Here is a 25,674-nt window from a genome sequence, read left to right as displayed (position 1 = left end):
CAGGTACGGTGACCAGAAGTGCTCAGTGATTTATAGTGACGCTCAGTGACCTTAATTAACCGTGTAAATAATGAAAAATAAATAATATTGGGAATTGAGAGAGGTTAGCATGATGGTGGGGAGATGACAGGTGCTTGCTTTCTGACGGTTGGTGGAACACTGACTGAATAAGCGGGAGATCAGAATAGCATCGCCCACGGCGGGGGAGTCCTCTTGGTAGTACAGGGGACTACTAGATACCGCCAGCAGTGGTGTGTGGAGAGTCTTGTAAAATAGTTCTGTTTAATTGATATTTTCGTTGTTTCTGAAGGAGGATTATTTAGTTATATGTACTTTTTGAGGTTCATGAGTTCGTCAAGAAGTTAGTTTGTTGGATGACCTGTCAGAGGAGTTGTTATTTGCTATGAGGCTATTTTACCAGAGGGAGACCCACCCTTGAAGAGAAGAGAATTGATCCACAGTTGTGATCAATTTTATCACCTTGATCGATCCTAATCGACCAAGGATCGTTTATCATCTTTATTTGGATGCTGGAGCTACCATTGTAATTAGTATGAGTGATGCAGTGAAAGGAGGTGTGAGTGATTAGTTTTTTGTTTTTATTGACATGTATTTTGATTATGGTGATTGGAAGATTCATATCCTGCATGATTACAAGATTAGTCAAGAGTAGAAGAGCAACCTGGTGTTTAAGGCATAATTTGTCTTACATAATCCATGTAAGGCATTAATAATTTGATTATTAATATTGACAAAGGTGATAAGCATATTGTTGAGGGAAGAATCAATTTGGATTTGTTGGTTTGATGTAAGTGACGTAAAAGCCACTTTGATGAAGAGTTTATAGTGCTGATATTGTACCATGCTTGTGGATAATTGTATTTGCTCATTGAGATACAAATATTTATGTTAGATTATGATTGTAGTAAGTAGAAGTTTGTTACTAGAGTACTAGCTTAGCAAGCTAGTCTGAGGAATGTTCATATGCAAGGACCCTCCAGGTTACACCATATGTGAAGCGTGGGTGACGGTGCAGTCTAGAAGCGGGAAGTGAGTGACCTCAACCGATGTATAATTTTTATTGATTATATATCTGAGTATTAAATGTTTTTTTTATATTTTTTGTCCCCTATAAGATTTAATGAGAGAAATAAACAGTGTCTTGCCTGCTTAATAACGAAGAGAGATTACAAGGTTATCTTGAGTAATGTGAGGAAAGATTGAGTCACTTGTAGCTCAGTTTGGATGTGAGCACATAACAGGTGAGTTGCTGAACGTCTGTAGTTCCCATCTTAAGTGATCTCATACCTCTTCCCCAGAATTCAATACGAACTGGTTGACTCATTACTTAGGTTTCTGGCATAGTTGTGGTGTCAGCGAAGGTTGCAGCACTAAGGATGTTCGCTAGTTGTAGTTATTTTATGTCATTATCACCAATCTGAATTACATGGTAATTTAGGGAGCCACAACGTAATTTCACATAATTTTCAACGCTTTGTGTATGTCTTCAGGAGCTGCTGCTTGGCTCCCATTTGATGACTTCCGTGGTTATTCCTCTCTCCCTCCCGGTCGCCGGGAGGGGACAGCTGGTCACCCGAGCGGACAGCACGCTGGACTTGTGATCCTGGGTTCGATCCCAGGCGCCGGCGAGAAACAATGGGCAGAGTTTCTTCCACCCTATGCCCCTGTTACCTAGCAGTAAATATAGGTACCTGGGTGTTAGTCAGCTGTCACGGGCTGCTTCCTGGGGGTGGAGGCCTGGTCGAGGACCGGGCCGCGGGGACACTAAAAAGCCCCGAAACCATCTCAAGATAACCTCCCCCCCCCCCCACCTCCGCCTCAAGCTTGTGCTGCGGCCCATAGCTCTACAGCTCTCTTGATCAGTAATGATCGTCCCTTGGTCCCGCTTCTTTTTCAGTCGCACTTTCATTCCTCTGCTGCCCGTCTCTTAATGAGTAAATGGTAAACAGTTTATTCTATTTATCTCCCGCCAAATGTTCCGTTTTCTCTTCCTGATGTTAAACACCTGATGGACCACTTCCCAGAGACTGTGCTCCTTATGGGTGATTATAACTGCCGGCGTGCCCTCGGGGGCGGTGTTCTGACCATGGCTGCTGCCTTGATTTCCTTAGATTCTTACCTTAGTCAAAGTATATTTTCTTAGGCCTAAATGTTTAAGGTTGTTACCTTAATAACAACAACCCTGTCGTCGGGACCTTAATAATGACTTCACGTTGACGTGACCGAAATAATAACCTCACATTGACGTGATGTTAATATATATTGTGAGTAAGGAAGAAATGTTTGCTGGGTGTAGTGTATAGAGACAAAGATAATCACCACACCATTCTGACTCTTATCCTCTGATGTGCCCCTCTCACAGCTCTTAAGGAAACGTGTAAGGTGCAGAAAGCGACTGAAACGTTGCCGAAATCTCCTCAGAAAATGGCACGAGGTAGGAAACGGTAGGCTTAAAATGTCATGCCGAGGCGCTAGGCTTACTATCTCAAGCCCAGATAGAATGCTTGCTGTGTAATGCCCAGGCGCTAGGCTTGCTATGTAATGCCCGGCCACTAGGCTTGCTATGTAATGCCCGGGCCCTAGGCTTGCTATGTAATGCCCGGGCCCTAGGCTTGCTATGTAATGCCCGGGCCCTAGGCTTGCTATGTAATGCCCGGCCACTAGGCTTGCTATGTAATGTCCGGCCACTAGACTTGCTATGTAATGCCCGGCCACTAGGCTTGCTATGTCATGCCCAGGCGCTAGGCTTACTATCTCAAGCCCAGATAGAATGCTTGCTATGTAATGCCCGGCCACTAGGCTTGCTATGTAATGTCCGGCCACTAGACTTGCTATGTAATGCCCGGGCGCTAGGCTAGCTATGTAATGCCCGGCCACTAGGCTTGCTATGTTATGCCCGGGCGCTAGGCTTGCTATGTAATGCCCGGGCCCTAGGCTTGCTATGTAATGCCCGGCCACTAGGCTTGCTATGTTATGCCCGGGCGCTAGGCTTGCTATGTAATGCCCGGCCACTAGGCTTGCTATGTCATGCCCAGGCGCTAGGCTTGCTATGTCAAGCCCAAATATAACGCTTGCTATGTCATGCCCGGGCGCTAGGCTTGCTATGTAATGCCCGGGCACTAGGCTTGCTATGTAATGTCCGGGCACTAGGCTTGTTATGTCATGCCCAGGCGCTAGGCTTGCTATGTAATGCCCGGCCACTAGGCTTGCTATGTCATGCCCAGGCGCTAGCCTTATGTCAAGCCCATATATAACGCTTGCTATGTAATGCCCGGGCACTAGGCTTGCTATGTAATGCCCGGGCACTAGCCTTGCTCTGTCATGCCCAGGCGCTAGCCTTATGTCAAGCCCATATATAACGCTTGCTATGTCATGCCTGGGCGCTAGGCTTGCTATGTAATGCCCGGGTGCTAGGCCTGCTATGTCATACCCAAATAGAACGCTTGCTAGCGCTGACTTTCTGGGTGTCATAGGCTACGGTGGTAGAGCTGGCTTTCTGGATAATATTGCATCCTCAAAGTGTGGGTTATTTTATTAATCTGCCTCCTTATTTTCTTTATTAGAACTGATGTATATATTTAGAAGCTGCAATATTAGAAGCTAATCTTTCTTCCTCTATTTTTATATTCTTGTAACAATGACAAATTTTAACGTTTTGTATTATTAAAAGCTATGTTACAACATTTTGAGTTTATCAATCTATGCTGTTAATTTGTCATTATTCAAGATGCTTTTGTTATTGATAATTTTTGATTGAGGTGTTTAATCAAATCTCTAGAAATCTACTTTTTAAACGAAATCACATAAAAACTGAGGGCTCATGTAGAGAAGCTTGATTCATGGCTCTGGTGTCTGGAAGCTTGGGTTGTGGGTGTGGTGTCTTGAAGCTTGGGGTGTGGTGGTGGTGTCTGGAAGCTTGGGGTGTGGTGGTGGTGTCTGGAAGCTTGGGGTGTGGTGGTGGTGTCTGGAAGCTTGGGGTGTGGTGGTGGTGTCTGGAAGCTTGGGGTGTGGTGGTGGTGTCTGGAAGCTTGGGGTGTGGTGGTGGTGTCTGGAAGCTTGGGGTGCGGTGGTGGTGTCTGGAAGCTTGGGGTGTGGTGGTGGTATCTGGAAGCTTGGGGTGTGGTGGTGGTGTCTGGAAGCTTGGGGTGTGGTGGTGGTGTCTGGAAGCTTGGGGTGTGGTGGTGGTGTCTGGAAGCTTGGGGTGTGGTGGTGGTGTCTGGAAGCTTGGGGTGTGGTGGTGGTGTCTGGAAGCTTGGGGTGTGGTGGTGGTGTCTGGAAGCTTGGGGTGTGGTGGTGGTGTCTGGAAGCTTGGGGTGCGGTGGTGGTGTCTGGAAGCTTGGGGTGTGGTGGTGGTATCTGGAAGCTAGGGGTGTGGTGGTGGTGTCTGGAAGCTTGGGGTGTGGTGGTGGTGTCTGGAAGCTTGGGGTGTGGTGGTGGTGTCTGGAAGCTTGGGGTGTGGTGGTGGTGTCTGGAAGCTTGGGGTGTGGTGGTGGTATCTGGAAGCCTGGGGTGTGGTGGTGGTATCTGGAAGCTTCGGGTGTGGTGGTGGTGTCTGGAAGCTTCGGGTGTGGTGGTGGTGTCTGGAAGCTTCGGGTGTGGTGGTGGTGTCTGGAAGCTTCGGGTGTGGTGGAGGCATTAAGAAGCTTTCCCCTAATAACTGCCTCACAATTTCCCTGATTACTACCATACCATATTCCTGATAACTACCTCACCTTACCCCTGGTAACTACCTCACCTTATCCCTGATAACTACCTCACCTTACCCATAATAACTACCTCACCTTACCCCTGATAACTACCTCACCTTACCCATAATAACTACCTCACCTTACCCCTGATAACTACCTCACCTTACCTCTGATAACTACCTCACCTTACCCATAATAACTACCTCACGTTACCCATAATAACTACCTCACCTTACCCATAATAACTACCTCACCTTACCCATAATAACTACGTCACCTTACCTATAATAACTACCTCACGTTACCCATAATAACTACCTCACGTTACCCATAATAACTACCTCACCTTACCCATAATAACTACGTCACCTTACCTATAATAACTACCTCACCTTACCCATAATAACTACCTCACCTTACCCATAATAACTCCCTCACCTTACCTATAATAACTACCTCACCTTACCTATAATAACTACCTCACGTTAACCATAATAACTACCTCACCTTACCCATAATAACTACCTCACCTTACCCCTGATAACTACCTCACCTTACCCATAATAACTACCTCACCTTACACATAATAACTACCTCACCTTACCCATAATAACTACCTCACCTTACCCATAATAACTCCTTCACCTTACCCCTGATAACTACCTCACCTTACCTATAATAACTACCCCACCTTACTCATAATAACTACCTCACCTTACCCATAATAACTACCTCACGTTACCCATAATAACTACCTCACCTTACCCCTGATAACTACCTCACCTTATCCATAATAACTACCTCACCTTACCTATAATAACTACCTCACGTTACCCATAATAACTACCTCACCTTACCCCTGATAACTAGCTCACCTTACCCATAATAATTACCTCACCTTACCTATAATAACTACCTCACGTTACCCATAATAACTACCTCACCTTACCCCTGATAACTACCTCACCTTACCCATAATAACTACCTCACCTTACCTATAATAACTACCTCACCTTACCTATAATAACTACCTCACGTTACCCATAATAACTACCTCACCTTACCCCTGATAACTACCTCACCTTACCCCTGATAACTACCTCACCTTACCCCTGATAACTACCTCACCTTACCTATAATAACTACCTCACCTTACCTATGTCTCACCAGTGAACATAATGGTAGCAACTAGGCCAATATTATCAACTCTGTGGTTGCTTACTTTCTTATATCAAAATTGGTCGCAGGTTAATTTAAAAATATTGGTGACGCTTTTCCAAGAGACACCTGATATATGCGCAGTAATTGTGGAATACCTGAACAACCAGGTTGTGATATGATCAACCAGTCTGTGATATGATCAACCAGGCTGTGATATGATCAACCAGGCTGTGATATGATCAACCAGGCTGTGATATGATCAACCAGTCTGTGATACCTGATCAATCAGGCTGTGATTCATACGTCAGGCTGCGAGGAGCCGCGTCAAACAGCCGGGTTGACCAGTCCACCAACTATGAAGCCTGGTCGGAGCTTGTGCAGCGGGCACGCTAAGTCCCGGAATCATCGCACGGTAACCGCAAGGTACGGTACATGATCTCTTGAAACCGACTACAGGTAAATTAGGCACAGCCACTCTAACTGGCTGCTGAAGGCGGGCCAGTTATGTGGGCTTCCCTGTATCCATGTATGTGTGTGTGTAATATATTTATTACACACACACATACATATATACACATTTATACATATATACATACATATATACATATTTATTACATACACATACATACATAATATATATATATATATATATATATATATATATATATATATATATATATATATGTATATATATATATATATATATATATATATATATATATATATATATGTCGTACCTAGTAGCCAGAACTCACTTCTCAGCCTACTATTCAAGGCCCGATTTGCCTAATAAGCCAAGTTTTCCTGAATTAATATATTTACTATAATTTTTTTCTTATGAAATGATAAAGCAACCCTTTTCTCTATGTATGAGGTCAATTTTTTTTTTATTGGAGTTAAAATTAACGTAGATATATGACCGAACCTAACCAACCCTACCTAACCTAACCTAACCTATATTTATAGGTAAGGTTAGGTTAGGTAGCCAAAAAAAGCTAGGTTAGGTTAGGTTAGGTAGGTTAGGTAGACGAAAAAACATTAATTCATGAAAACTTGGCTTATTAGGCAAATCGGGCCTTGAATAGTAGGCTGAGAAGTGCGTTCTGGCTACTAGGTACGACATATATATATATATATATATATATATATATATATATATATATATATATATATATATATATATATATATGACCTAACCTATCTTTATAGGTTAGGTTGGGTTAGGTAGCCGAAAAAGTTAGGTTAGGTTAGGTTAGGTAGGTTAGGTAGTCGAAAAAACATTAAATCATGAAAACTTGGCTTATTAGGCAAATCGGGCCTTGCATAGTAGGCTGAGAAGTGCGTTCTGGCTACTAGGTACGACATATATATATATATATATATATATATATATATATATATATATATATATATATATATATATATATATATATATATATATATATTGTTACAGTGCCCTCTCCTATTTCTTCTGTTTGCCTGCTTTAAGAGTCATATCAGCTTTCTCTACTGATTCCCTGAGATGCAGGGAATTTTTTGGTTTATGTGGCGACCAGATCGGCCGCCAGGTAAGGGGGAGATTTACGTTATAAGTTTGTAGGTAAGGGGAAAGTGGCGCCCTGATACAAATGAAATGGTATCCCCTACCATTTCAGAAGTGTACCCTAGGCTATCTGTCCAGTATCAGAGCCGGAATGGTTGCAACGCATTGGCAACAAGCAATGTAGTGGCTGGAGAGAGGTAAAGCCACACAGACTTTTATGGAAGTGTACCTTGGGCTGACAGACCAGTGCCAACCCTGTTGGAGTAGCAACACTTTGGCAACAAGCAGTATAGAATACACCCACTGAACTGCACTGCTGGGGGTGCAGATATATCAACCCAGCTGGCGACCTTGTTAAAAGAAGATAGAGAAGGCAGACAGGAAAGGAATTCCTGCAACTTTTGTCTGGCAGGCAAGACTCAGGGGAAGTTATAGTTAAAAGGCAAGCCTGGGTCTTCCTTCACTTCTCCATGGGTCTAGGCCACAATTGCTAAAAGCAGTTTCCCCGAGGTTGACTGAAGGCCTTCCAGGGTGAATCAGTGGCACCCCTAGTGGCAGGGGCAAAGACCTGCAGTGGTGGGTATTATTAGTCCTCTCCTGTGGAACCAGGAGACTCTGGAGAGTCTCGAGAGTCGGAGGGGCTGAGTATTCTGCCTTGAGAGTTGCTAGCAGAGCCCCAGCCCCCGCCTCCCCCCCATGACAAGAACTGGCGACCTTGCCAGGACTCGTTCCTCGAGGTACAGTGTTGCCAGGGTACTAATACAGTGTTGCGAGAGAATTCAGTAATAGTGTTACCCAACCAGCTAAGGGACTGAAACGGTGAAATTAGCACCTACTAACTTGTTTGTGCTGTGCTGTCATGTATGCTCGATAACCTAGAGATGGAGGAGGATAAAGTAAAGATATTTCTTGAGCTGAGGGATGAGAAAATTTTGGAGGAGTGTACTAAAGCTCAGCTCCAACAAGTGGCAAACCACTTTGGGATCAGGTTGAGGACGACTAAGGTAGCGGAGCGAAGGATAGAGATCATGGCACAGCTCACAGCTTGAGAGGAGACGACGGGAGAGGAGCCGTCTCAAGAAGGGCCGTCTCAAGGTGGGCCGTCCCAAGTAGAACATTCCCAAGCACCTGCCAGTGTGGCCAGAACTCGCGGTGAACGTGGAAGCAGCGGGGGATCCATTAGTAGCCGGAAGAGCGTGCAGCTGGAGATAATGCGAATGCAATTAGAGGCACAACTGCGTCGAGAGGAGAGAGAAGCACAGCTGCAATGCGAGGAGAGAGAGGTGCAGCTACGGCGTGAAGAGCGTGAGAGAGAGGCACAGCTGAGATGAGAAGAAAGAGAAGCGCAGCGTGAGGAGCGAGAAAGAGAGGCACAGCTGAAACGAAAAGAAAGAGAGGCGCGGTTGAAACGAAAAGAATGGGAGGCGCCGCTGAAACGAAAAGAAAGGGAGGCGCAGCTGAAATGAAAAGAAAGAGAGGCGCGGCTGAAACGAGAAGATAGGGAAGCCCAGTTACAAATTCGGCGAGCCGAGATAGAGGCGAACAGGGAGGTCGAGTTGAGGCGTGTTGATCGTAGGTTAGTCTTGATACCTGCACGTCGGGACGACCTCAAGGCCAAGGAGCGCGATCTACCCACCATTGATCCTTTAGAGGCCGGGGCTTTTTCGACCATTTTGAGAGGATTGCAATATTGAAGGAATAGCCGGAGGAGGATTGGGCTGCGTTAGTGCAGAGTAGATTGACTGGTGAGTCCAGAGAGGCTTATAACATGTTGGACATAGTGGAGTGCGCCATATACGACACAATCAAGAAAGCGGTGCTCCACTCATATAGACTAACCCCGGAGGTCTACAGGAAATGCTTCCGTGATTGCACAAGGGCATCAGGAAGGTCATATGCTGAGACTGTTCGGGGCATGGAGGGCAAGTTTCTACGATGGCTGAAGGCCGAAGAAGTAGAGACGATGGAGGAGCTGAAACAGTTGATTGTTATGGAAAAGTTCATGTCGATGCTCCATCTGGAACTCAAGGTTAGAGTAAAGGAGACAGGAATAAAGGAACTTAAAGCTGCAGCGGACTGAGCTGACATGCTGGAGGAGGTACTGCATCTCAGAAGGGAGGAACCGCCCAGACACCCGCCTTACGCTAGGTCTAGAGTGAACTTTAGAAGTTCAGAGGGAGCGAGGACGGGCGGAGATTCTCCCAAGCATAGTCCTTCACTCCTAGTGAAGTAAATCGGTTCAAGAGCTCGAGGGACGCGGGAAGGAAGCCCCAAGCTGTGAGCAGTGGACCTAGCTCGGGGGCAGGATCTTCTGCCTGGAAACCGATGACAGGGAATCCAAGTAGGACTCAGGGAACGTCTACTGTTGGCATAGCCAGAGTGACTGGCGAATGGTCGCCTAGTGGAGGCGGCCGATGCTACAACTGTGGTGTAAGAGGACATTTCGCCCGTGATTGTGACGAGCACCGGAGGACTATGGGACTGATGTTAGAGTTAGAAGAGGAGAGAGTATTTGTTAATACCCCATATTATAGTGGACCCAATGTGAATGATTGAGAAATGAAGTTGAGCGAAAACCCCTTCGTTTTCGGGGCCACAGTGAAGTTTGGGAAGTCAGATCCAGTGGAGATTGCAGTTCTTCGTGATACGGGTGCTGACATAAGTATGGTAGCCAGGAGTATTTTTCCCAACGAATATAATGAATCACCTGTGGAAATGGTGAGAATACGGAGTGTGGGGAGAGGAGTACAGGTTACTATTTCACGAGGTACAGCTGAATGCCGACCATGAAGTCGAGAAGGCTATCGTAGCCATAGCCCCTAAGTTACCCTTAGAGCATGTGCAGATGGTGCTGGGTAACAACCTCGGTGGAGGAAGAATACAACCCAATTGGGCCAGGAGTGCCTATGTGTCAGGCAGTGGTGCGACCCTGCCAGGTGAGGTGTTGGCTGACCCAGGCAGTGGTGAGGTTGCCAACCGCGCCAATGATAACGTCGTCAGGGATGACAACGACGAAGGCGAAAAGGCCGAGAGGTCATCGGAGGTCGTGGATAACCCCGACGAGGACCTGCGGTTAAGCCTAATGATGCGTGTGGAGGAGTGGCGAGGAGTAGCTGTACAAACGCCTGGGACGGTGAAGTTGCTGCAGGCCACACTCCCTCCACCTAATAGGGTGAGTACGGTGAGCTCAATGGATGAGCAAACGGTGGTGAGGGGCAGAGTGGAAGAGCCACGATACAGTGCACCCTACGCCGGCTGGACAAATAGTGGTGGGTGCAAGAAGAACCACCGTGGTGAGGTGAGCAACAGTGAGGCGAATAAGCTCAACCACGCACAGAAGACGTCTACATGGAAGAAGAGTCTCATGGAGGAATGAAGATGGTCGTCAAGGACGGTGGAATGAATGGCATGGGAAGAGAAATTGGAAGAAAGCAGGGAACAGGTATACCCAGGGTAGGCACCAGCCTAGCCAGAGGGGCACTGGGCCATCACAAAAGCCTAGTGTAGAAAAGATGAAGTCGCTGGATGGAGGACAGGAAACAGGTGTCGCTGTGAGGAGACAGCGCACTTATGGGAGAAGAGTAACCGAGAAGAGAGAAGAATGGCAAAGAGGAGATCCTGAGAAGAAGCATGGAGTACCTGTAGGACGCAGTGGAAGTGCAAGGGTACCTCAGAGTGCACGACACAGTGGAGGCCCTACGTGCACTGAACCTTGCAGTGGTAACGAGTCATTGGGACGTACTCGTGGACACGGAAGGAGGATCCCTTATAGGTGTTCAGGGAACACCCACTCCACCCGGTCCTGTGCGAGGTGGAAGTATATGATCACAAGTGACTGGCGAGGTGGTGCGAGCCACGACACAAACCGGAGGAGTAACACTTCAGGAATGGAGGGAGCAAGAGCATAGTTGCCCACTCCAATGCTGCTCATTCGATATGACTCTTATTTTAAGGGGAAGGGTATGTTACGGTGCCCTCTCCTATTTTTTCTGTTTGCCTGCTTTAAGAGTCATATCAGCTTTCTCTACTGATTCCCTGAGATGCAGGGAATCTTTTGGTATTTGTGGCGACCAGATCGGCCGCCAGGTAAGGGAGAGATTTACGTTATAAGTTTGTAGGTAAGGGGAAAGTGGCGCCCTGATACAAATGAAATGGTACCCCTTACCTACAGATCCGCCATTTTCTGGAGGGCGCCAGCTGAGTGCGGATTAACTGACTTAGGTCACAGGCGACCAATCAGAGCCCGGCATGACATCGCCAAGTGACCCTGGTGACGCCAGCTGTGTTAGCGTCAGAGTTGATCAGACTGTGGAGGTGGGAGGATGCGCCTCAATCAGCTCTCGAGGATTTGAGGCTCTACAAACCTTACTCAGTGGATTAAAACTAGTCATCGCAGCCCACCATTGTTATTGGAGACCCTGTGCTTCCGGGAAGCAAGAAGAAATCAAGTTCATTGAGCAGAGAAGTGCCAAAACTTGAAGAATCGGTTGGCAACGACGCTGGAGGGACGCCGCCTGACGCTTGAGGGTCTGGAAGGAGTGGCGGGCAGGCCTAGCTATGACCGGGTAACGTTCACTGAGGATTTTGGAGGGACGACACCGTTCCTACGGCAAGGAGCAACACCTTGTGGAAGGGACGAGTGTGTGCATACAGTGATTAGCTCAGTGCCAACTGGTGAACCAGGATTTGGATATCTGAAACTGGGAGTGGTTTGGCAACGAAGCGAAGGCTTCACGACACCTGAGGACTTGTGGAACGTTCCTGGATCGTCAAGGACCGACTCAGGAAGCGTGAAAACTTCACACCATCAAGGGACAGGCGTCGTGAGCCAGGAATGTAAAGGTAGATCAATTTCCCTCCCATTACCCCTTGTTTGAGTAGGCTAGATAGGCCACGATATTTACCCAAGTATGTTACAGTATAACATTGATACATTAGTAATAGGATAGGCTGCAGGGCAGCTTGTGTCCAGGACTGTTGAAGAGTACAGTGTGTGTGGATGACGGGGCAGTTGAAGAGGAGGTGGACGACATTGACGAAGCAGTCCCTCGTTTAGGGAGTGTGTGGCTCCTTTTAAATCTGCCCAGTTGAAGGAGTTATTGGAGGTCGTGAAAGAAGGTGTTGCTGACGATCTCCATATTGTTTATTCTTATTTTCCTTTCCTGTATTGATTATAATTGTTTATGTGACCATGCAGCCCGATCATGTATCTTATGTCAGTAAACTCACATATTTTAACATTGTGTTTAAGTGTGCCACCATAATAATCTCTATTAGCACACACGAGGAATATTATATTTACACTTAGTGAACATCACGTTTTCTACAGAAGTTCTTAGTGGCTGGAGAATGGTAAAGCAGCACAGATTTATGTAGAAGTGTACTCTAGGCTATCTGTCCAGTATCAGAGCTGGAATGGTGGCAATACTTTGGCAACAAGCAATGTAGTGGCTGGAGAGAGGTAAAGCCACACAGACTTTTATGGAAGTGTACCTTGGGCTGACAGACCAGTGCCAACCCTGTAGGAGTAGCAACACTTTGGCAACAAGCAGTATAGAATACACCCACTGAACTGCACTGCTGGGGGTGCAGATATATCAACCCAGCTGGCGACCTTGTTAAAAGAAGATAGAGAAGGCAGACACTGCACTCAAGGTATCCTTGCACTCAAGGTACCCTGCACTCTAGATACCCCTGCACTCAAGGTACCCTGCACTCAAGGTACCCTGCACTCAAGGTATCCTTGCACTCAAGGTACCCTGCACTCAAGGTACCCCTGCACTCAAGGTACCCTTGCACTCAAGGTACCCTTGCACTCAAGGTACCCTGCACTCAAGGTACCCTGCACTCAAGATTCCCTACACTTAAGGTACCCCTGCACTCAAGGTACCCTGCACTCAAGGTACCCATACACTCAAGATACCCTGCACTCAAATTACCCATACACTCAAGATACCCTGCACTCAAGGTACCTCTGCACTCAAGGTACCCCTGTACTTAACTTACCCTGCACTCAAGGTACCCTATGTACTCAAGGTACCCTGCACTCAACGTACCCTGCACTCAAGGTACCCCTGCACTCAAGGTACCAATACACTCAAGGTACCCTGCACTCAAGGTCCCCTGAACTCAAGGTACCCTTGCACTCAAGGTACCCTGCACTCAAGGTTCCCTACACTCAAGGTACCCCTGCACTCAAGGTACCCATACACTCAAGATACCCTGCACTCAAGGTACCCATACACTCAAGATACCCTGTACTCAAGGTACCCTGCACTCAAGGTACCCCTGCACTCAAGGTACCCTGCACTCAAGGTACCCTGCACTCAAGGTACCCTGCACTTAAGGTACCCTGTACTCAAGGTACCCTGCACTCAACGTACCCTGGACTCAAGGTACCCCTGCTCTCACGGTACCCTACTCAAGGTCCCCTGCACTCAAGGTACCCTGCACTCAAGGTACCCTGCATTCAAGGTGCCCTGCACTCAACGTACCCTGCACTCAAGGTCATCTGCACTCAAGGTACCTTGTACTCAAGGTACCCTGCACTCCAGGTACCCCTGCACTCCAGGTACCCGTGCACTCAAGGTACCCCTGCACTCAAGGTACCCCTGCACTCAAGGTACCCTGCACTCAAGGTACCCTGCGCTCAAGGTACCCCTGCACTCAAGGTACCCCTGTACTCAAGGTACTCTTGTACTCAAGGTTCCCTGCACTCAAGGTTCCCTGCACTCAAGGTCCCCTGCACTCAAGGTCCCTTGCACTCAAGGTCCCGTGCACTCTAGGTTCCCTGCACTCTAGGTTCCCTGCACTCAAGGTACCCTGCTCTCAAGGTCCCCTATACTCAAGGTCCCCTTGCACTCAAGGTCCCCTTGCACTCAAGGTCCCCTATACTCAAGGTCCCCTTGCACTCAAGGTCCCCTTGCACTCAAGGTACCCTGCACTCAAGGTCCCCTGCACTCAAGGTACCCTGCACTCAAGGTCTTGCGAGACATGCTCAGAGCTTCTTTCCTGTGTTCAGGAAAGGCACAGGAAATTGTGCAATATTTTCCATATGCACAATTTGGTATTACAATTGAGTTAATTGTTATATTTCTTCAGGCACTACCAAAATCCATCACCAACGATGAGCAGCGAGAACTTCTGGCCCTTCTGTGCAAGGTCAGTCTCACTCCTTGTGTCTAGTACATTGTTGTAACATTACTCAAGTTTTCATATATCAACATGTAAACACACACACACACACACACACACACACACACACACACACACACACACACACACACACACACACACACACACACACACACACACACACACACATATGGAGAGATACACCTATACCTCGCATAGGGAGGTGGTGGCTGACTGGACAGCACTCTAGACTCGTGGACCGATGGACCGGGGTTTGATAACCCCCCCCCCCCCGGCACCGCCGGAAAAATAAATGGGCAGAGTTTCCTTCACCCTGATGCACCTGTTATCTTGCAGAAAATTGGTACCTGGGAGTTATACAGCTGCTACGGGATGCTTCCTGTGTGTGTACTCACCTAGTTGTACTCACCTAGTTGTGTCTGCAGGATCGAGCATTGACTCTTGGATCCCGCCTTTCGAGTATCGGTTGTTTACAGCAATGACTCCTGTCCCATTTCCCTATCATACCTGGTTTTAAAATTATGAATAGTATTTGCTTCCACAACCTGTTCCTGAAGTGCATTCCATTTCCCCACTACTCTCACGCTAAAAGAAAACTTCCTAACATCTCTGTGACTCATCTGAGTTTCAAGCTTCCATCCATGTCCTCTCGTTCTGTTACTATTCCGTGTGAACATTTCGTCTATGTCCACTCTGTCAATTCCTCTGAGTATCTTATACGTTCCTATCATGTCCCCCCTCTCCCTTCTTCTTTCTAGTGTCGTAAGGCACAGTTCCCTCAGGCGCTCTTCATACCCCATCCCTCGTAGCTCTGGGACGAGTCTCGTTGCAAACCTCTGAACCTTTTCCAGTTTCATTATATGCTTCTTCAGATGGGGACTCCATGATGAGGCGGCATACTCTAAGACTGGCCTTACGTAGGCAGTGTAAAGCGCCCTAAATGCCTCCTTACTTAGGTTTCTGAATGATGTTCTAACTTTTGCCAGTGTAGAGTACGCTGCTGTCGTTATCCTATTAATATGTGCCTCAGGAGATAGATTAGGTGTTACGTCCACCCCCAGGTCTCTTTCACGCGTCGTTACAGGTAGGCTGTTCCCCTTCATTGTGTACTGTCCCTTTGGTCTCCTATCTCCTAGTCCCATTTCCATAACTTTACATTTGCTCGTGTTGAATTCTAGTAGCCATTTCTCTGACCATCTCTGCAATCTGTTCAGGTCCTCTTGGAGGATCCTGCAATCCTCATCTGTCACAACTCTTCTCATCAACTTTGCATCATCCGCAAACATCGACATGTAGGACTCTACGCCTGTAAACATGTCGTTAACATATACAAGAAATAGAATTGGTCCCAGCACCGATCCTTGTGGTACTCCACTTGTTACTGTTCGCCAGTCCGACTTCTCGCCCCTTACCGTAACTCTTTGGCTCCTTCCTGTTAGGTAGTTCCTTATCCATTCTAGGACCTTTCCCCCCACCCCCGCCTGCCTCTCGAGCTTGAACAGCAGTCTCATGTGCGGTACTGTATCAAAGGCTTTTTGGCAGTCCAGAAATATGCAGTCTGCCCAACCATCTCTGTCCTGTCTTATCCTCGTTATTTTATCATAGAATTCCAGAAGGTTTGTTAGGCACGATTTCCCTGTCCAGAACCCATGTTGATGTTTGTTCACAAACCTAATGTTCTCCAGGTGTGCAACCAGTCGCAGCCTAATTATTCTTTTCAGTATTTTACAGGGGATGCTTGTCAGTGATACAGGTCTGTAGTTAAGTGCCTCCTACCTATCTCCTTTCTTGAAGATCGGCACGACATTTGCCTTCTTCCAGCAACTGGGCAATTCTCCTGACATAAGTGACTCATTAAAGATCATTGCCAGAGGCACGCTGAGGGCTTGTGCTGCTTCTTTTAGTATCCACGGTGATACTTTGTCTGGTCCAACTGCTTTAGTTGCATCTAGAGTTGTCAACTGTCTCATTACCTCCTCTGCTGTCACCTCTATATCTGATAGTCTTTCATCTAGGGTAACCCCTTCCAACAATGGGAGCTGCTCAGGCTCGGTAGTGAACACTCCATGGAAACTGGCATTCAGTGCCTCGCAGATTTCCTTGTCACTTTCAGTATATGCCCCCTCTGTCTTCCTTAGTCTTGTCACTTAGTCGTTCACCGACATTTTTCTTCTTATATGACTGTGTAGTAACTTAGGTTGTTTTTTCGCTTTGATTGCAATATCGTTCTCATAGTCCCTTTCCGATGTTCGTCTTATGTTAATGTAATCGTTCCTAGCTCTGTTGTATCTGCTTCTGTTGTCCTCTGTTCTTTGTCTTCTGTACTTCCTCCACTCCCGTCTGCTGGCCATTTTTGCTTCCTGACACTGTCTATTAAACCATGGGTTATTATATTCCTTCTTATTTTTTCCCTTTACCGTTGGTATAAATCTCTCTTCGGCCTCCTGGCATTTCTGTATGACTAGGTCCATCATATCTTGGACTGTTTTTCCTCTATTTTCTTCCTCCCACTGCACTTCACCCAGATAGTCCCTTATCCTCATATAGTCCCCTTTCCTGTAGTCAGCTCTCCTTTCCCAGATCTCTTGTCCCATGGTCATAAGTTTGAATTCCATCATGTAGTCAAAGACTAGGACACAATGGTCACTGGCCCCTAGAGGTATTTCATGCTCTAAATTCTCGATATCTTCTACGTTCTGGGTGAAAATCAGGTCTAATAGGCTCGGTGCATCTCCTCCTCTTTCCCTTGTGTCTTCCTTCACATGTTGTGTCAGGAAATTCCTGTCTATAACATCTACTAATTTTGCTCCCCACGTTTCGTCCCCTCCATGGGGATTCCTTGATTTCCAATTTATCTCTCCATGATTTAGGTCCCCCATGATCAGCAGCTTCGCTCTCATTCTGTGGGCTAGTGTTGCTGCCTTCTGCAGTTCATCTATACATGCTTTGTTGTTGTCATCATACTCCTGCCTGGGTCTTCTACTGTTTGGTGGGGGATTGTAGATTACCAGGATCACAATCTTCCTCCCATCTACTGTCAGAGTTCCATGTATGAAGCTTGTGCACTCATTGGTAACTCGATTTCCCAGGTCTTCAAACTTCCATTTCCGCTCTATTAGGAGTGCTACTCCCCCTCCCTGTCTCTGTGTCCTCTCTTTTCGTATCACCTGGTACCCTTCAGGAAACATTGCATCTGAGATCATGTCATTAATTTTAGTTTCCACAATTGCAACTATGTCAGGATCTGCTTCACTCACTCTTTCTTTTATCTCTTCTGCTTTATTAGATACCCCATCAGCATTGGTGTACCAAACCTTGAGATTCTTCATGGAAACTCTTGTACCAGAGTTCTCCCTTTCTCTGGGGGTCTGGGGGGATCTGGGGGATGTCTGGGGGGTGACTGGGGGCAGAGGGGATCCGGGGGATCTGGGGGGTGTCTGGGGGATGACTGGGGGCGGGGAGGGTCCGGGGGATGTCCGGGGGGATCCGGGGGGTGTCTGGGGGGGTCCGGGGGGTGTATGGGGGGTGAAAGAGTTCAGGAGGTGTGCTTGGGGGGCTACTGGGGGCTGGTCTTCTAGGAAGGTAGGTAGGAGGGTCTGGGGTAGGGCCTGGGTAGGTAGGTCTGGAGTAGGAAGGGCATACTGGGTCTGAAGATTAGGGAGGGCATAGAGGGGTTGGGAGATAGCGTAAGGTTGAGACAGATAGAGGTTGAGAGGTTGGGAGGGGGAAGGATAGAGGGGGTGGGGGGGACCTCCCACCTCCCTCGCAAGGGTGGGGGGTCACATGGAAGGAGAGGGGATGAGGAGGGGTGAGGGCTGGGTAGGCTTTGGGTGTTGAGGGGATGAGGTCTGGGTGGGTTCTTGGGGTTGAGGGGATGAGGTCTGGATGGGTTTTGGGGGTTGAGGGGATGAGAGCTGGGTGGGTTTTGGGGGTTGAGGGGATGAGGGCTGGACGGGTTTTGGGGGCTGAGGTGATGAGGGGGTCCTTGGAATGTGGGATGAATTTGACTCCAGTGGGGTCAGAGGGGTCAAGGGATGTGCTGGGGAGATAAGCAGGGGCGGCTGATTTGGGGAAGGGGTGACCTGAGAAGCACGTGTGAGCTGGTTAGCATGGGGTGGTTTAGCACTGGGGTGTGTGTGTGTGTGTGTGTGTGTGTGTGTGTGTGTGTGTGTGTGTGTGTGTGTGTGTGTGTGTGTGTGTGCATGCGTGCGTGCGTGCGTGCGCGGGCGTGTGTGTGGGGAAAAAAATAGTAACAGTTGATTGATTGACAATTTAGAGACAGGCCGAAAGAGCAGAGCTCAACCCCTGCAAGCACAACTAGGTGAATACAACTAGGTGAGTACACACACACACACACACACACACACACACACACACACACACACACACACACACACACACACACACACACACACACACTAAGGTGAGATATATTTACTTGGGACTGGACACTGATATAAATGTCCTCAATCAGAAAGAACTGCACAAGCTTGCACGTTAAATGGCAGATGCAAATTATACCATAAAATTGAAATAAATGGTGGCAGAAACGGCCAGGTTCCAAAACAGTTGGACCCTTATTTACTAGGCCATTAAGCTCCCCAAATGCTTAATACAATCTTAAGGATAGTTTACGGGTTCTCACACCAAATTTAACTTGATGTGTGCGGCTATGAATCGGGTTCGAATCCAGAAGCAGGCCTTCATTAAAGATTGTAAGAACAGTTAAATATGTTGCAGCATGAGTGGAGCAATAATATTGGAAGGTATTGACATAAAGTCACTTTTCTATTGGCAACAACAACAATTTATTCATAAAGAACTAAGGGGCCATGGGGTAGTTTTTTGAACTTTGTTCAATGTCAACAAATATTTTTTGACTAGATGTATATGAAAACAGCTGCAATTGTTCCAAGCTTCAGTACTGCAGCATAAAGAGAAAGGGAGATCTATTTTTTGTTTTCAATGAATATTACACATTTTCAGTATGTCCCTACAACCACAAGTTTCAAATATAATCATTCTATGACACTTTACTATCACATTAGCATATAATAAAGGATCTGTAGCCGCGGATTTTCCAAAATATGTTTAGTGTTTCTAATACAAATAGTCAAAGTCCGCCCCCCCAAATTATTCAAATATATCATGTTTATTACTATTATAAAATCAATAAATGAACTTAGGAAAAAAACGCTGGCAACAGATTTTCTTGACATAAACTCTACATATAAGGTGTAAGTTTCATGTAAATTGAATAAAAATGAAAGAGTAGGGACTACGTTTATGTTACTTGAAAATTAAATAATTAAAACTTAAAGTCTAAGGTGCTGCCATCTGTCACTGAGGTTGACATCAACCAATTTCCTCCAAAAATGTCACCCTTACAGATAGGCTTACGTGCAGTCAGGTGTATAAGTTTCATGCAAATCGTCCGATAAATAAAAAAGAAAAATTAATCATTTTTTATTTTTTTTAATAAAACTAATAATTTTTTTTTTAATTTATGCTATTGTGATAGCTGAGAGCCATAGACACGATTTCAGTTGACTTTTGTGTTTGATGTTAATTTTTGACCATTTAGGAAAATTTTCCACACATAACTCAATATTTTTGCTCCCTTCCTATTTATGCTACGATGCTGTGACTTGGACCAGATGAAACCCTTTTCTTATACAACTCGTCAAAAACGTTTGATTGAAATCGAACTAGTTTTCACTTATTGCATATTTTGGGCATATTTGACCCCATGCCCCTTAATGTAATACAAGGCACAACAGTCTTAACGTTACATTAAGGCCTTAAGTGAAACTAAAGACAGTTATCCAGCCAGCAGGTTAGCAGGGAGTCCTCTCCTCGCTGCTCATAGTATAGCAGGGAGTCCTCTCCTCGCCTCTCATAGTATAGCAGGGAGTCCTCTCCTCGCCTCTCATAGTATGGCAGGGAGTCCTCTCCTCGCCTCTCATAGTATAGCAGGGAGTCCTCTCCTCGCTGCTCATAGTATGGCAGGGAGTCCTCTCCTCGCCTCTCATAGTATAGCAGGGAGTCCTCTCCTCGCCTCTCATAGTATAGCAGGGAGTCCTCTCCTCGCTGCTCATAGTATGGCAGGGAGTCCTCTCCTCGCCTCTCATAGTATAGCAGGGAGTCCTCTCCTCGCTGCTCATAGTATGGCAGGGAGTCCTCTCCTCGCCTCTCATAGTATAGCAGGGAGTCCTCTCCTCGCTGCTCATAGTATGGCAGGGAGTCCTCTCCTCGCCTCTCATAGTATAGCAGGGAGTCCTCTCCTCGCCTCTCATAGTATAGCAGGGAGTCCTCTCCTCGCCTCTCATAGTATAGCAGGGAGTCCTCTCCTCGCCTCTCATAGTATGGCAGGGAGTCCTCTCCTCGCCTCTCATAGTATAGCAGGGAGTCTTCTCCTCGCCTCGCCTCTCATAGTATAGCAGGGAGTCCTCTCCTCGCCTCTCATAGTATGGCAGGGAGTCCTCTCCTCGCCTCTCATAGTATAGCAGGGAGTCCTCTCCTCGCCTCTCATAGTATAGCAGGGAGTCCTCTCCTCGCTGCTCATAGTATGGCAGGGAGTCCTCTCCTCGCCTCTCATAGTATAGCAGGGAGTCCTCTCCTCGCTGCTCATAGTATGGCAGGGAGTCCTCTCCTCGCCTCTCATAGTATAGCAGGGAGTCCTCTCCTCGCTGCTCATAGTATGGCAGGGAGTCCTCTCCTCGCCTCTCATAGTATAGCAGGGAGTCCTCTCCTCGCCTCTCATAGTATAGCAGGGAGTCCTCTCCTCGCCTCTCATAGTATAGCAGGGAGTCCTCTCCTCGCCTCTCATAGTATGGCAGGGAGTCCTCTCCTCGCCTCTCATAGTATAGCAGGGAGTCTTCTCCTCGCCTCGCCTCTCATAGTATAGCAGGGAGTCCTCTCCTCGCCTCTCATAGTATGGCAGGGAGTCCTCTCCTCGCCTCTCATAGTATAGCAGGGAGTCCTCTCCTCGCCTCTCATAGTATGGCAGGGAGTCCTCTCCTCGCCGCTCATAGTATAGCAGGGAGTCCTCTCCTCGCCTCTCATAGTATGGCAGGGAGTCCTCTCCTCGCCGCTCATAGTATAGCAGGGAGTCCTCTCCTCGCCTCTCATAGTATGGCAGGGAGTCCTCTCCTCGCCGCTCATAGTATAGCAGGGAGTCCTCTCCTCGCCGCTCATAGTATAGCAGGGAGTCCTCTCCTCGCCTCTCATAGTATAGCAGGGAGTCCTCTCCTCGCCTCTCATAGTATAGCACAGAGTAGTATCCGCGCCTCTCGGGATGATATAATGAACAAGTCAATACGGGAGCTCACTTAGGGCTCAAGTTGCAATTCAAACAATTGCAACAAAATGTAATTTAATAACAATGCAAACACATCACTGGATATCACTGAGACAGTCTCCAGTAACGCTCTCAGTTACGTTAACACAAACACATCACTGGGGATCACTGAGACAGTCTCCAGTAACGCTCTCAGTTACGTTAACACAAACACATCACTGGGGATCACTGAGACAGTCTCCAGTAACGCTCTCAGTTACGTTAACACAAACACATCACTGGGGATCACTGAGACAGTCTCCAGTAACGCTCTCAGTTACGTTAACACAAACACATCACTGGGGATCACTGAGACAGTCTCCAGTAACGCTCTCAGTTACGTTAACACAAACACATCACTGGGGATCACTGAGACAGTCTCCAGTAACGCTCTCAGTTACGTTAACACAAACACATCACTGGGGATCACTGAGACAGTCTTCAGTAACGCTCTCAGTTACGTTAACACACGTATCTAAGGACGATAATTAAAACAATAGTCTAATCAATGACACTAATTGTTCTAGGTGATTAATTACGTTAATTTACTGTCAACTGAACAGTCAGTAACAAGCAATCAACGTTAATCACAATCCTGTTTCTCAGCATTGTGCTCGGGATAGTGTGCCAGGGATAGTGTGCCAGGGATAGTGTGCCAGGGATAGTGTGCCAGGGATAGTGTGCCAGGGATAGTGTGCCAGGGATAGTGTGCCAGGGATAGTGTGCTCGGGATAGTGTGCCAGGGATAGTGTGCCAGGGATAGTGTGCCAGGGATAGTGTGCCAGGGATAGTGTGCCAGGGATAGTGTGCCAGGGATAGTGTGCCAGGGATAGTGTGCCAGGGATAGTGTGCCAGGGATAGTGTGCCAGGGATAGTGTGCCAGGGATAGTGTGCTCGGGATAGTGTGCCAGGGATAGTGTGCCAGGGATAGTGTGCCAGGGATAGTGTGCCAGGGATAGTGTGCCAGGGATAATGTGCCAGGGATAGTGTGCCAGGGATAGTGTGCCAGGGATAGTGTGCCAGGGATAGTGTGCCAGGGATGGTGTGCCAGGGATAATGTGCCAGGGATAGTGTGCCAGGGATAGTGTGCCAGGGATAGTGTGCCAGGGATAGTGTGCTCGGGATAGTGTGCCAGGGATAGTGTGCCAGGGATAGTGTGCCAGGGATAGTGTGCCAGGGATAGTGTGCCAGGGATAGTGTGCCAGGGATAGTGTGCTCGGGATAGTGTGCCAGGGATAGTGTGCCAGGGATAGTGTGCTCGGGATAGTGTGCCAGGGATAGTGTGCCAGGGATAGTGTGCCAGGGATAGTGTGCCAGGGATAGTGTGCCAGGGATAGCGTGCTCGGGATAGTGTGCCAGGGATAGTGTGCCAGGGATAGTGTGCCAGGGATAGTGTGCCAGGGATAGTGTGCCAGGGATAGTGTGCCAGGGATAGTGTGCCAGGGATAGTGTGCCCGGGATAGTGTGCCAGGGATAGTGTGCCAGGGATTGTGTGCCCGGGATGGTGTGCCAGGGATAGTGTGCCAGGGATAGTATGCCAGGGATAGTGTGCCAGGGATAGTGTGCCAGGGATAGTGTGCCAGGGATAGTGTGCTCGGGATAGTGTGCCAGGGATAGTGTGCCAGGGATAGTGTGCTCGGGATAGTGTGCCAGGGATAGTGTGCCAGGGATAGTGTGCCAGGGATAGTGTGCTCGGGATAGTGTGCTCGGGATAGTGTGCCAGGGATAGTGTGCCAGGGATAGTGTGCCAGGGATAGTGTGTCAGGGATAGTGTGCTCGGGATAGTGTGCCAGGGATAGTGTGCCAGGGATAGTGTGCCAGGGATAGTGTGCCAGGGATAGTGTGCCAGGGATAGTGTGCTCGGGATAGTGTGCCACTTCCTCACCTCACACCACTGGTAGCCGGCACAATTGCTCCTCATAAAAGTGGGTCAGCTCCCATGGCTAGCTGAGTCCCAAGAATATTAAAATGTTAAAGTTTTAATCATATAACACACCAACTCTGCCTCCACAGGTACAAGAGCTAGAGACCAACCTCACCATATAACACACCAACTCTGCCTCCACAGGTACAAGAGCTAGAGACCAACCTCACCATATAACACACCAACTCTGCCACCACAGGTACAAGAGCTAGAGACCAACCTCACTATATAACACACCAACTCTGCCTCCACAGGTACAAGAGCTAGAGACCAACCTCACCATATAACACACCAACTCTGCCTCCACAGGTACAAGAGCTAGAGACCAACCTCACCATATAACACACCAACTCTGCCTCCACAGGTACAAGAGCTAGAGACCAACCTCACCATATAACACACCAACTCTGCCTCCACAGGTACAAGAGCTAGAGACCAACCTCACTATATAACACACTCTGCCTCCACAGGTACAAGAGCTAGAGACCAACCTCACTATATAACACACCAACTCTGCCTCCACAGGTACAAGAGCTAGAGACCAATCTCACTATATAACACAACTCTGCCTCCACAGGTACAAGAGCTAGAGACCAACCTCACCAAATAACACACTCTGCCTCCACAGGTACAAGAGCTAGAGACCAACCTCACCAAATAACACACTCTGCCACCACAGGTACAAGAGCTACAGACCAACCTCACAATATAACACACCAACTCTGCCTCCACAAGTACAAGAGCTAGAGACCAACCTCAATAAATAACACACTCTGCCACCACAGGTACAAGAGCTACAGACCAACCTCACTATATAACACACCAACTCTGCCTCCACAAGTACAAGAGCTAGAGACCAACCTCACCAAATAACACACTCTGCCTCCACAGGTACAAGAGCTAGAGACCAACCTCACCATATAACATACCAACTCTGCCACCACAGGTACAAGAGCTAGAGACCAACCTCACCATATAACACACCCAACTGCCACCACAGGTACAAGAGCTAGAGACCAACCTCACCATATAACACACCAACTCTGCCACCACAGGCACAAGAGCTAGAGACCAACCTCACCATATAACACACCCAACTGCCACCACAGGTACAAGAGCTAGAGACCAACCTCACTATATAACACACCAACTCTGCCTCCACAGGTACAGGAGCTAGAGACCAACCTCACCATATAACACACCAACTCTGCCTCCACAGGTACAAGAGCTAGAGACCAACCTCACCATATAACACACCAACTCTGCCTCCACAGGTACAAGAGCTAGAGACCAACCTCACCATATAACACACCCAACTGCCACCACAGGTACAAGAGCTCGAGACCAACCTCACCATATAACACACCAACTCTGCCTCCACAGGTACAAGAGCTAGAGACCAACCTCACCATATAACACACCAACTCTGCCTCCACAGGTACAAGAGCTAGAGACCAACCTCACCATATAACACACCAACTCTGCCACCACAGGTACAAGAGCTAGAGACCAACCTCACCATATAACACACCAACTCTGCCTCCACAGGTACAAGAGCTAGAGACCAACCTCACCATATAACACACCAACTCTGCCTCCACAGGTACAAGAGCTAGAGACCAACCTCACCATATAACACACCAACTCTGCCTCCACAGGTACAAGAGCTAGAGACCAACCTCACCATATAACACACCAACTCTGCCTCCACAGGTACAAGAGCTAGAGACCAACCTCACCATATAACACACCAACTCTGCCTCCACAGGTACAAGAGCTAGAGACCAACCTCACCATATAACACACCAACTCTGCCACCACAGGTACAAGAGCTAGAGACCAA

General features: G+C 47.6%; 1 protein-coding gene across 1 annotated transcript in view; it reads left to right on the top strand.

Annotated features, from left to right (window-relative positions):
• Positions 1–25,674, top strand: part of LOC123771022 (uncharacterized) — a 570,661-nt gene that overhangs the window by 440,720 nt on the left and 104,267 nt on the right. The window contains exon 27 of the mRNA XM_069324755.1: positions 14,515–14,574. Within this exon, the coding sequence (XP_069180856.1) occupies positions 14,515–14,574 (60 nt within the window). The remainder of the gene's footprint in view (positions 1–14,514; positions 14,575–25,674) is intronic.

The sequence above is a fragment of the Procambarus clarkii genome, chromosome 14, assembly GCF_040958095.1.
Source record: "Procambarus clarkii isolate CNS0578487 chromosome 14, FALCON_Pclarkii_2.0, whole genome shotgun sequence".
Taxonomy (NCBI): domain Eukaryota; kingdom Metazoa; phylum Arthropoda; class Malacostraca; order Decapoda; family Cambaridae; genus Procambarus; species Procambarus clarkii.
The sequence above is the reverse complement of the archived record's forward strand: the minus strand, read 5'-3'. Positions and strand labels throughout refer to the sequence as shown.